Genomic DNA, 12097 nt, shown 5'->3' with positions numbered 1-12097 from the left:
TGACAAAGCACATAGACAAGGTCACAGGGTCATAGAAAATCAACTTATTCTACAAATTGGTTTTCTCTTTCTATTCAGAATTGATTACTTCTAAACATGTATCCCTAGAATTGTATTTTTTATATTATATGATAAAGAGTATGTAGAACCTCCTGTTGTTTCATTGTGGTCTCCTCCTGTTTTCTTTTTGGCCACCTGGAGTTCCGAATGGTATAGCATTTACCAGAATTGGAAAAACAGAATATTCTTCCAATGTCCACTCATTTCAATCATATCTGTCATTTAAGTAAATAATTCCTACACACCCAAATTTTACTTAGAGGTACACTATAGGGTCCAACAATAGATTTACAAAACATGAAAGTACTACCAGAAGTGTGCATTTGCATTGTAGATATTCCATGACTAGGCTTTTTCCTAAAGCTATAATTACAATAAAAGGGAGATGCAGGACTTCCAGCTCTCAATGTCATTATGGAGCCTTGTTTTTCAACCAGGGCTCCTCCAGAGGTTGATGGGGGTTCCTTGAGCAATGAGCAATTTGTGCCTCCTGGATCAGTTAAGTGACACCAATGGCCAGGGATATAAAAGGCATTCTTCCGACTGACTACCATGCTATTATACTGTGAACTGTGGATTTAATAATTATAGAAGGGTTCCCTCAGACCTGAAAGTTATAATGGTTGCGAAAGGCTGTTATAGAGTGATCATGTGACATGAGTGGTGGCCTTTTTGACAAAAAGTCTATGGAAAAGGAAGTAAAATGCTACAGTGCCTAAGCTTCTTGTAGCTATAGTTTAAAAAAATAAAGCTGAGACCAAAAAGGTGCCTAATGTTTATCTTTTTAACTTCCTAAATCAAAGCTTGACAAATCCTCACTGCCATTTTTAAACTACACAGGCTGTAGACTGACATAGGTGCCTCATAGTGGATGCATTTTGGAATACACGGATCCTTCTATTTCGCTCTCATCATTGTGAACACCCAGCATGAATGAGACGACTTGCTGCATTGGGTAACATGTATTACTGGTCTCATTCGATTCCCCTAAGGAAGCCACGCAACAAAACGTGTCAGGACAAGAGACACATATCTTTAACCCTCATTGTTGTTACCTAGTCAGGGATCCTTTATGTATAGTTATTGGTCTTTTTACCCCATGATATTCGAATGGGCATGACCACTTGCTACAATTGTTGGACTTTGCTGTTCCTATAATACTTATGTAAAAGCAACTTTAATACAAACATACTTTGCCAAAAAAAACTGCTTTTCTGTCTTCAATTTTTTACCCATATCTACTATTTCAGGGGTGTCAATTGCCAAAAAATACAAGAAGGATTGCTATCATTACTTCTCATACACTTGACAAATCCTTGTCAACAGGTCACCTTGGTGTTTGTTTCTTCATTAAATACTTTGGTTACCGGCTCTTCATTTTTTTTTTATTTGGCTCCCACTTCCCATTTCAGTTTGCCCCCACTATTCATGTACATTTGTCCATCTCTGTTGTGAGTTTGAACTCATACGTAGACATTCAGATGTCTAGTGATGGAAGCTTAGACGCCACAAAATAGCTATGTAATAGGCTTGTTGAGTGGTAGGGTCAGGACATTGCTCTAAGATGAGTTTCAAGTTAAGGCTCTTCACTCTGAGCAATATGGGAATCTGGGCCTGCAAACAATAAATTAGAGTTAAGTTCTGAAGTCAAAATTATGTAACCCAAGGTGCTTAGTCCTCCCCCCTATATGTTGGGGATCAGTGCTCCCTGATGGGCCACTTTGCTTCCCATATGGTATGGTCTGAAAACCAATAACTGTGAATTTCTAATCATAATACATGGACTGTAATACGTTCCCTTTTTAAGCGGGAAAAAGTCTCACACTATATTAAGACTACAAGTGACCTAATTTTTCTTTACATTCCCTTCTGTCAAACGTTTCATGTCCACAACCCCTGTCAAGAATTTCACATCCCTTTGTGAAATCGGCTAATAAGCGTGAAATTAAAACATTCTCAATCCTATCTCTGTTCCACAGTCCTACCTGATTTCAGGACAAGCCGTCTGTTCAGAGGGAAATTCTTTTAACATTTTCAGTCTCGTTTTAAGCCCTGGGTACTAAGCTTTTCATTTGCAAACAGGCGATTCCATTAAAAAAAGTATAAGTACTTTTAACCATAATCCTTTGGAAGAATAGTTTTCAGAGTTTGCCTTGAAGTACAGCGTTGAAAGAAAGTTCACCATTCGGGATTCTTGTTTAAAAACAAAGTGAAACATTGGTATTTTCAATAGTAACCTCAACAAACACCAGTGTGTTTGCAAAATTGAATAACTAGGCGAAAAAATGAAAAAAACAAATTTATTGTATATGAGGAAAAAATAGGGATGCCAGATTCACATCAGCATTTGTTTTTAAAGCACCAATACACCCAGAGGCTCTTGTAGTTGTCCCTACTGAGGACTTTAGCAGTGTAATCTGTAGCCCTCCAGATATGTTTGCTCCTCCTTTTACCTTGACATTGCTGTAATACAATTGAAAAACAACCAAGCAATGTGGAACACTCCTAATTATGACTGAGATAAGTTGTCAGAATTGGGAAGTAGGGCACAGATATTTTTACTGTTGGAGTTACTGGACTATCTGTTGATCCTTTTTCCACCATTGGCTAAACGGGACATTTATAGTGCTTCTCTATAGCTTGGAGACAAGAATTGGTCACATCATGCACTCCAGTCCAATTTTTATATTGCCTACAGTCAACTTAAACTCTAGGCAAGCTGGCACAGGAGTGAATGAGAACCGAGGGGGTCTTCCTTTGGTTATATACATGTTCTACTGATCAAACTAGACTGAATTCATTCATTTCCTGGCATTGGGAGAGACACAACAGTAAAGCTCTAATTGAGGTTATAACCCTCTTTTTGGCTATAAAAAGTATACACACCAGAGAACAAAAATGTAATCGATTGGAGTTTTACTGGTCCATGGATAGGACGGAACCCTGTTTTAATCCTCTGATCTTGCATACAACATATTTTCTGTCCTTGGGTCACAACACCACACCGTATCCCTATGCAGCCTAGTCACCTAAGGACAGTGTATTAGGACTAAAAACACCTCCTCCTTTCTTTTTCTTTAAAACAAAAAAAGGGAAGCTGCTTTGAAGTCTCTAGAGAGAACTGGTAACAATGCTTACAGATCCCTGTAGTAGAGCACAATATAATATATTAGACTAAAAAGAAGGTAATAGAAATTCATAGGCAGGGTTTACAAAATGAACAGACATAGTTGATACCATTTGCTGGTGATTGTTATCTGTTTTTGATATTTGCACTTTACATTTTTTTTTTTTTTTTTTTACTGCTCTTACTCATCGCTTTGTTGTTTTTGTTCTAATGGCTTTTTTTTATCAGGTGGAAAATAAATTATTTCATTTGGCATATAAATGCATATTTAAATTGTTCTTTGTTTTTTCCAAGGTATCCCCAGGACTGATCTTCTGCACACCAGCTCTGTACGAGGACATAAAGACTGTTTTGAGAAATTTCATAAGATTGCAAACCAGGGTTGTTCCCGCTCCAAACTCCCTAAAAGTCCCTATGAGGAAGTCAAAAACATCTTGAGCAAAAAGATCAGCCAGATTGTCCACTACGCACAGAATAAAGATTTGTACGCAGATACAGAGTGCTCCAAACAGACTCCTCAAAAGCTTTATAAGTTCAGGCAGCTGAATGACGGGTCCTTCCTTCCCCAGTATGACTCGCAAGTACCACGCTACTCTGAGAAATGGCTGGACACAGGAACACGTGGCCTTTCTAGCTGTAGTATGGAACAAAGCAACACTCTACAAAATCCCAGGACTGCTTTCTGCAATAGTCAGCTGTGGCCAAGTACCAGCCAATCGAGTGAGAAATCTGCCTTGGAATCCAGACTTACTGCACAAAGAAGACCTCAGCTATACAGCAGCGAGCAATGTAAGTTTGTTAAACTTATTAAAATTTACTGTGTTCAACCGTCATAGCATCCATTTACTTCCTAGCTCTCTTCCATTGCAGTACTTTGTTTACACATATACAGTAAACAACTATTTTCCACCACCCTCCACTTATAGTGAAACAAAAGTTTTACAAATGCTCGGTCAGGCAAGTCATTGTTGCAAAAAGACTGTTGATGTCCCTTCTTCAAATATCTCTCCTACCTGCCTAATCACTCTGGGTTTTTGGCGACAAAGCTGAGCTGGGCATGCACAGCATTAGTTTTGTTGTCAGGTAGACCCAACAATCCTGACTTCACTTGCATGTGCCGCGGATGAATTTTCGCTCTTCGCTCTGCTTTGTTAAGAAAGCTTGATGGTGTTTATAAAGAAGTAATTTTATTGTCTTCCCACTCTGCATCTCCGTCCCAGTGACTGACTTCAGAGGCCAGAGCAAGGTCACATCTCTTACATTGCCTTACAACCCTATTAACTGCCTTAAGAAGTTTGCATGCCTTAGAAAAGTTGTCGCTTTTGAATGACCGTAACACTAATGGACCATGACTGGCTCAGTACACATAAGTGTTTTAGGTTTTGCAAGCTTGTGTTCATGTAAATGTTTTTTTTTAATTCTTTGCATGTTATAAATGTTCAAAGATAAGCACTGAACATGTGCAAACTTGTCTGCATATACCTGATGTAATAGAGTGCAGAAATATTGTCCATTATATTCCAATGTAACACTGTTTGCTGGTCAGCTGGTGTAAATCTTGTTGACCATATTATATCAGACTTGAAACAGGGCTTGTGGTGTGAAACCTGTGCCCAAAAAGGAAGGCAGGGGACACCAAAAGACTAGTCCTCAGATAGCTATTTACAGCTGACCTTTTTCTCATTACAGACTTTCCATGCCCTGTTTGGCACTTTGTGTGAAGGTGTCTTTGTAAGAATAGAACTTTTGCTTCCTGTAGTTGGAGCTTGATTGATGACCTCATTGATGACTGCTGAAATTATAACAACAGGGTAGAAAACCACAGGTGATTAGAGTGTATGAAGCAGGGGAGAGCTTAGGACTGCATGTTCACAGATTTAGCTTCCTCTCCAGCAAGTAGCCCAGCAATCTTGCCAGTTATGGCACAGACTTACTTGTGTGCAGCCAGAGATATGGGCAGGAGTTGCATCATTAGCTGTCATCCAGTGGCGGAGGAGAATCTCGGACTTCTCTGAAGTGAAGGTGAAGATGGTGGCTTCCCCTAATGCAGCCATGACAGGTCCTGGTCCTGTCAGCACTGGACGGTGGCTTTTACTTTTGGGAACAATGAGATTATCTTCTGTTATTGGATGGCCAATATTAAAAATTCTTCTTAAAAGCAAGAACAACCAATATCTGTTAACCAATGTATGCAAGAGGTTCCACCTCTTTGGCTTCCTCTGAAACAGATTTACATTTTTAATAGGTAACAATGTTCTCCCCAGCTATTTTTAGCTGGGCGCACCACCTGGCACTTTTCAGTAATCACCCGGCTGTTTTTGGGTGGTTAATGAAGAGTTGGGTCACATTACAAGGGCCACCACCTACCTACACTTTCTTCCCACCCGGGTTAAACACTGGGTAATAAATCTCCAATAAAGAGCTTAGACTAGCAGCCGTCAGCAGTGTCTTGGATGATCTCACACTTTTGCACATTTTACATATTGTGGAGATCACTAATATTTTTCAGTATAAATTCAGGACAGAAGGATCTACCTGGACACAATTCACATTTCTATAGGATGATAATTTACCTTTTCGTGTTCATACCACTTTCATTTGGAGAGTGAGGAGAAATTAGAATTCATTAACTTGAAGTTAAATTATTTTAATGAGTCGGCAGTTTTTCAGCGCACCTCATGCCATTTCCATTCTGTGTCACCTGTCCGATTTAGGAGATAATCCTGCCCTCTAACAAAGTCATGCTGGCAGACGTTGTCATTATGATCTATGGCATGGCTCTTGCTGCTTGATTGCATAGACCTGAGTTAATAGCAGAGACTTCATGGGTCTCTAGTGCTGAGCCTCCCCCGCTGTGGAAATCAGTACAGCTCCGTCTAGTTCTGCTAAAGTCTCTGCAAAGTGACTGTAAACTATTAGCAAGTTCAGACTGGATCACTGCCCACCAGAAGTTTGCAGGAATGTTGGTGTGCGTTTTGTGTGAAGTAACTTCAAACTGAAAAAAAAAATATGATTAATGATTTACTAAAGATTAATATTATTACACAGTATTTATATAGTGCGGACATGTTACACAGCGCTGTACAAAGTCTATAGTCATCACTAACTGTCCATCAGAGGGGCTCACAATCTAATGTCTCTACCATAGTCATGTCATTAACACAGTACGAGGACAATTTTCGAGGGAAGCCAAATAACCTAAATGCATGTCTTTGGAATGTGGGAGGAAACCAGAGTACCCAGAGGAAACCCACACAAACATAGGGAGAACATGCAAACTCCTTGCAAAGAACCTGGGACCTAGCGCTGCAAAGGCCACATTGCTAACCACTGAGCCACCGTGATGCCCACTCCTTGACTATTGTGCTAACTCCCTGCCATTAATATTTGGGTTTATGATCCAAAACACATATTTAGAACTAAAAGGAAACAAAGTCTTTATACATCCTAATTCCGGTTCAGGAAGTCAAAATGGCCATATGAAAGTTCAACTTTATCAGAGAAAAGCCGTAGCTCCACAGCTCCACCTGACAATGATAAATGCTTGGAAAAACTGAACACTGTTATCAACAGTAGAAAGGTAGATCCTGCTGTTGACATAGGAGGTGAGGTTCCTTAAAGTGGAACAAAACACTTTTTAAAGAAAAAAAATTGCAGAAGAGACAGGCAATGTTACTTCTGTAAGAGAATAACCTTACCTGTCCTATCGTAAAATTTTAAAATCCACTCACCTGTCCCTGTTCCATTGAGGAAGCCGCCATCTTCTTCCTTCGCTTTGTTCTTGTTTTGATCTTCAGCCATCCAGAGGAAACCAGGTTGTGCTGATTGGTCAGCAATTTTTGACTGATGAGAAGTGCAGGCAGGTAAGAATGTTTTATAGCAGAAGGGATATCACTTTACCCCTTTCTGTAATAAAACCCTTCCTGTTTGCAGATTTTGAAAGCAAAACTTTAGTTCCACTTCCACTCCCTAGTTTCTTTTTTAACAGAAGTTTTTTAAACTGATTCAGCCCAACTAATTCTGGTCAGCCTGTACACCTTTAGAACTTTGAAATTTTCCCCTGCGCTGTACAGTTCTAGCTTTGCTTACTCTACCTATTAACTCTATATTACCCCAGGCACTGAAGACCTACAGTTTAATGAAACTACCACAGGAGCCATATAATTGGAATAAAGCAATTACTGTACCATAGCATTGCCAAATGTGCTATCAGCCAGGAGGGAATATTGCAGTGGATTGTGGGTGATAATAGGAGACACCCAGCTAACATGCTGTGCGATATAAAAGAATTTGCCAAGAGCTATTTCTAATTGGCAAGTAAGCTGGGCGGTCCCTTGCTTTCTAGTCACGAATGGGTTGACCAGAAAAATTCTTTGCTTTTATTTTTAGTATTGATCGCAACTAGAATTAGAGTGTCAGTAGGAAGAACTTATTGCTTGATCGGGGCAACTGTTCTATAGCCCCTTTAGCTCAAATAAGTCTACCCTAGTGGCAAATTTAGGGTGGACCGACCTTGCTAATACATTATATTGAAAATGTCAGAATTAATTATGTAGTCAACCTCAGTGTGCTGTTAAAATTTTCAAGGATTGCTATTTTCCTATTGGAATATTTGAGTAACTGACTGTGTGCTTCTCCCCCTCTTTTAGTGAATTTGATGAACACAGAAGAACTGGGACGAATAAAAGAACATCTCCTCCGGCAAATCAAGGGTACGTCTGAAAATCAAACATCTGGGGCGTTCTCTGGAGATCAGGGGGCTTCGGCTTTATGTAGTCTTCCGCTGCCTGTGTGTTTACAAGTTCTGTGTAAGGTTGTTGTGTACTTCGGGCACAAATAAAGAGATTTTTATTCATCTAAACCTGACTATCAACTGCGAACAGTGAAATCTATGGCCTGGTTTTTAACGATGTGTTTATTACATGTCATTCTCTTTATAATAAAGCTGAATTCCAGGCAGATCCAAAATACACAAAGGAAAGTAGTTCTGTATTCGCCAATATGTTTACTTTTTTATGCTGCCAGTTTATCCTGATTTGACTTGATATCAGCTTCTTGCAATCTTCTATGCCAACTTTTTAAATATGGGGGAAACCTTGAAATAACTTTCAGGTCCTTGGGAACCCCTGATGATAATATTATCCCCAGCTCATAGTGCATTGGCTTATTGGTCGGTGGAAGGAATGTCGGCTTTACAGACAGCCAAAAAGATTATTGGTATCAGTAATAACAAACCTGAGAGGCTCAAAGTGCTGCCTACTCCCCTAGCAACCGCTAGAAGAATCCTAAGGTTCCATGGAACAAACCATGGTTGAGAATCACTTCCCTGTATAATAGCACTTGGGCTTAGGGGCAGGACTGGTAAACCTGGTGCCAAAGCACAGCGGAGTTGGTATATGATATGGGCCTATTAGTCTGCTGCTGTCTTTTACTGTACATTTAGCAGGCTATGGGTAGGTAGGAGACGCCACTGATATCTTTTCTGTAAGCTGTAGAATCCTCCTGCCTATGAGGTCTGCCAAGATATGTGTTGATCTTAGGAAGTGATGGACAGGAAAAAATGGATGTCTCAACCGTTTATCGGGCTCCTTGCCTGGAATTCAGCTTTAAACTCCCATTGTCCACTAGCTGACCTTTTATCCTTTATATCACCGAAACATTCCCCAGTGTTGAATATTCTTGGTTCATGTGTTTAATTGGGGAATACCAGATTCACTGCTCAATAAATCGACCCATTACTGTTCATAAAATACCTAACAGCACACAACTTAGGCTTCATACACACGTCAGATGATTCTCATCTGATTAACGCTTGGGGCTAGTATGGGACGAGCATCTAACATGTGTACAGTGGCCGTCCGATATCATTCATGGATTCATTCTGGCAGGTCGACAACCATAATGAAAGGGGAGAGTGCGCAGTATGGTGTCGTTCACTCATACTCCCCTCTATAGAGCGGAAGAGCTCTCATTATTGCATCTTTCAGTCTTTTGTCCTTGGAAAGGATCGTGAAAGATCCTTTCCAATGACACAAATCTAACGTGTACACAGCCTTACAGTTTCCCTAACACACAAACAAAGGTGTCTTTACAGTAGGGCCACTCATTGCTTGTTATGTTTTTACACAGTGTGGATGGAAATGCTAGCACCTTCTCAAAACCAATCCAAAAATAGGAAAATGCATACCCTGATGAATATACCCCGGGGAGCTGTGTAGATTGGCATACATTGATATCTAATAAAGCACTGGCTGTGCTATAGTAGAACGGACCATCTATGTGCAGTTTCTACAGCCTTGTCTGCTGCACATTAGGCCTTCACAGTAAAGCCCAAAGCTGACCGCTGGGCATGTTTGTCATATGTATCCCAATAACAATTTGTACAATTAAAGCAGTTGCAAGGAAGCCATAAAGGAGTGGTACTGTTGGGACCACGTCCTCCATTCCACCATCTTTCAATCCCCATCGGCCCTTGTATTTTTTAGCTGGAGATTACACTTCTTTGCTGATAATCTGCATGTTGAGGCTGTGCCCATTCTGTCTTTTAAAAAGTCTTTTAAAAAAATGTCTTTTTTTGCGCTTAGTCACTCTTGAAGTGAGTTGCTTTGTTTTAATGAGGTTTTACCAGAGGAAGCGGTTCCTATTGTCAGGCAATCAGTAGAACATCGCCACAGCAGCTGTAGATGTGCAGTAATCTAAGCCGCCAGCTAAGTATAGGTTACAGTAAAGCTTATCAGTGCTTGATAGCATTAAAGCTTTTATTTTTAGCCTCTGCTTTACAAGGCAGAATAGCTTTAACAGCATTAAGTGGCATATTTTACTGAATGCAGGCATTTTTGTAACACAGTGATTCACATAATATAACCCTCTCATTGTATTCAGGTTTTCTTTAGTGATTTGAATAAGTGGGGTATGTAAAGAAGAGGACTGAACTCCTGAAATATATTCTTCTAAAGTAAAGTCCTCTTTCATGGTTGTCATTCTTTAGAAGACCTGAGATGATATTTGAGAGTGTAAAATAAAAAAAAAAAAAAAACTCTCATCATATGCAATGCACATGGCTGTGTTGTTAGTAAAGTCCAATTATAATTGCCACCATCTAATAGCACACACATGTTCCGTGTTATCTTTTTTGCACCAACATAGTCCGGTGTGTGCACACGTGACAACTACGGGTCTTTAAACGGTGGAGGGATGAGGATCCAAATGGTGGAAATATGGCCTAATAGCCAAAAGTATGTGGCCATTTCTCCAAATGAGTTCAGTTATTTCCAGGCAAGGCTGTAAATAAAGCTACAGAATATAAAGAATTTTTAGACGATTATGTGCTTTCTGCAGTGGCAGTTGTTTAAGGAGTGCCCTTTTCTGTTCCAATATGATTGTGCCCAAAGCTAAGCCCATAAAGTAATATATGTTTTTAGTGGGTTGATGTGGATTAATTGGAGTAGCCTTAAGAGTTCTGACTTCAAGAAGAACGTAAACCCTGTGTTACTTGCCTGTCCCTTTTCTTTCGCAGGGTGCTCCCATTTTGTTCTTTCTTCGCTTCCTCCAATGGTCAGCTTGGGACGACACAACTTCCATGCAGGCGCACGGGCGTTCATTCATTACTGGCATGTGCAAAGGAAGCCAGAAATGTGGGGTACCCTAGTATCTAAAGCTGGCACTGCACATGTGTAGCTCAGCTTTGTCACCAGAAACCCAGAGAGATTATTGTAGAATGGACTTCACCTTTCTGCAATAATGACCTGCCTGATCTGTATACTTAAAAGTGGAACTTTAATTCTGCTTTCAGCTCTGTTTACCTTTTATGATGAATTGGAATTCTGATTATGAGAAAGAACATAAGATAAGAAGAACATAATGTTCTTTTGGCTGAATGGAAACAACCACAGTCATACTGGGAAAGCTGCTTACTATGAAAATCCTTGGAAACCTTTCCTTAGAAGAGTTCATTATAACAGCACAGGGAAGGCCATCTCTATATTAATAAGAGAACCAATAACTTCATATAGACGAGTGAATGCCCACAACTTTACCCATATAGTGTTTTACCAATCACATATTGTGCCTGACAAACTGGTATTTAGAACTGTCAATTTACTCTTTTGCATATTTATTTATTTTTATATATTTTTTTAATTTAGATGTATTTGAGGACCTCAGCAGCGTTGTCCAAGAAAAGGACGCTCTGTCATCGGAACTCCACGTGCGTCACATTGCCATAGAACAGCTTCTAAAGAACTGCTCAAAGCTTCCTTGTCTCCAGATGGGTCGGGCAGGAATGAAAGTTAATTTGACAATCAATAACTAATGCAAGCAAGGTTCGGTTGCACAGTGAATGGGCAACTAATCAGCCTCCAGCAAACAACCATAAAGATGACTCCATTGAATCTCATCCATACCATGGAAGAGAGAAGCTATGTACAAAGATCAACTCTGTGGTTGGCATTTTACTTCGGCTTTCAAGATGAATATGCTAAAACCATTCCATTTTTGTGGAATGAAAAGATTTCTTACCAACTTCATACAGAAAATATTTTTCTACAGATATTTAACTTGTAATTTGTGAAGACAATTGCTGGCTCTTGATTCCCTTGCACGTAATGTGCAGGATTTTTCTATCCAGACAGAGACAGTTAGTTGTGGGCTGTGCCCGACCTACTATTAGCAGGATGTTTTGGAGTAAAAAATTATCTAAAATGGCTCCATCTGCTTAACAAAAAACAGCTTTTTTATACTATAACAACATCTCTGGCTTTGCTCTTCAGGAGCATCTTGTATGCCACTTTTTATACTGGCAAGTATTGTGACAGACCATGCAGCCTCAGTGCCTATTAGAAGAAGTTGTGGAAAGTTATGGGTTACATTTTTATAGTTGCACCTTGTTCTTCCAAAAAGCAGCGTTGGTCT

The 12097-nt window shown here is 39.8% G+C and overlaps 1 protein-coding gene across 3 annotated transcripts in view; it reads left to right on the top strand.

The window, feature by feature from the left end:
* Positions 1 to 11890, top strand: part of C1H21orf91 (chromosome 1 C21orf91 homolog) — a 30666-nt gene extending 18776 nt beyond the window's left edge. For all 3 annotated transcript variants that reach the window (XM_072432140.1, XM_072432123.1, XM_072432132.1), the window contains exons 3-5: positions 3482 to 3976; positions 7837 to 7899; positions 11332 to 11890. In XM_072432140.1, coding sequence (XP_072288241.1) covers positions 3482 to 3976; positions 7837 to 7899; positions 11332 to 11498 — 725 coding nt within the window. In that variant the 3' untranslated portion in view covers positions 11499 to 11890. The remainder of the gene's footprint in view (positions 1 to 3481; positions 3977 to 7836; positions 7900 to 11331) is intronic.
* The last annotated feature ends 207 nt before the right edge of the window (positions 11891 to 12097 follow it).

The sequence above is a fragment of the Pyxicephalus adspersus genome, chromosome 1, assembly GCF_032062135.1.
Source record: "Pyxicephalus adspersus chromosome 1, UCB_Pads_2.0, whole genome shotgun sequence".
NCBI classification, from domain to species: Eukaryota; Metazoa; Chordata; class Amphibia; order Anura; family Pyxicephalidae; genus Pyxicephalus; species Pyxicephalus adspersus.
The sequence above is the reverse complement of the archived record's forward strand: the minus strand, read 5'-3'. Positions and strand labels throughout refer to the sequence as shown.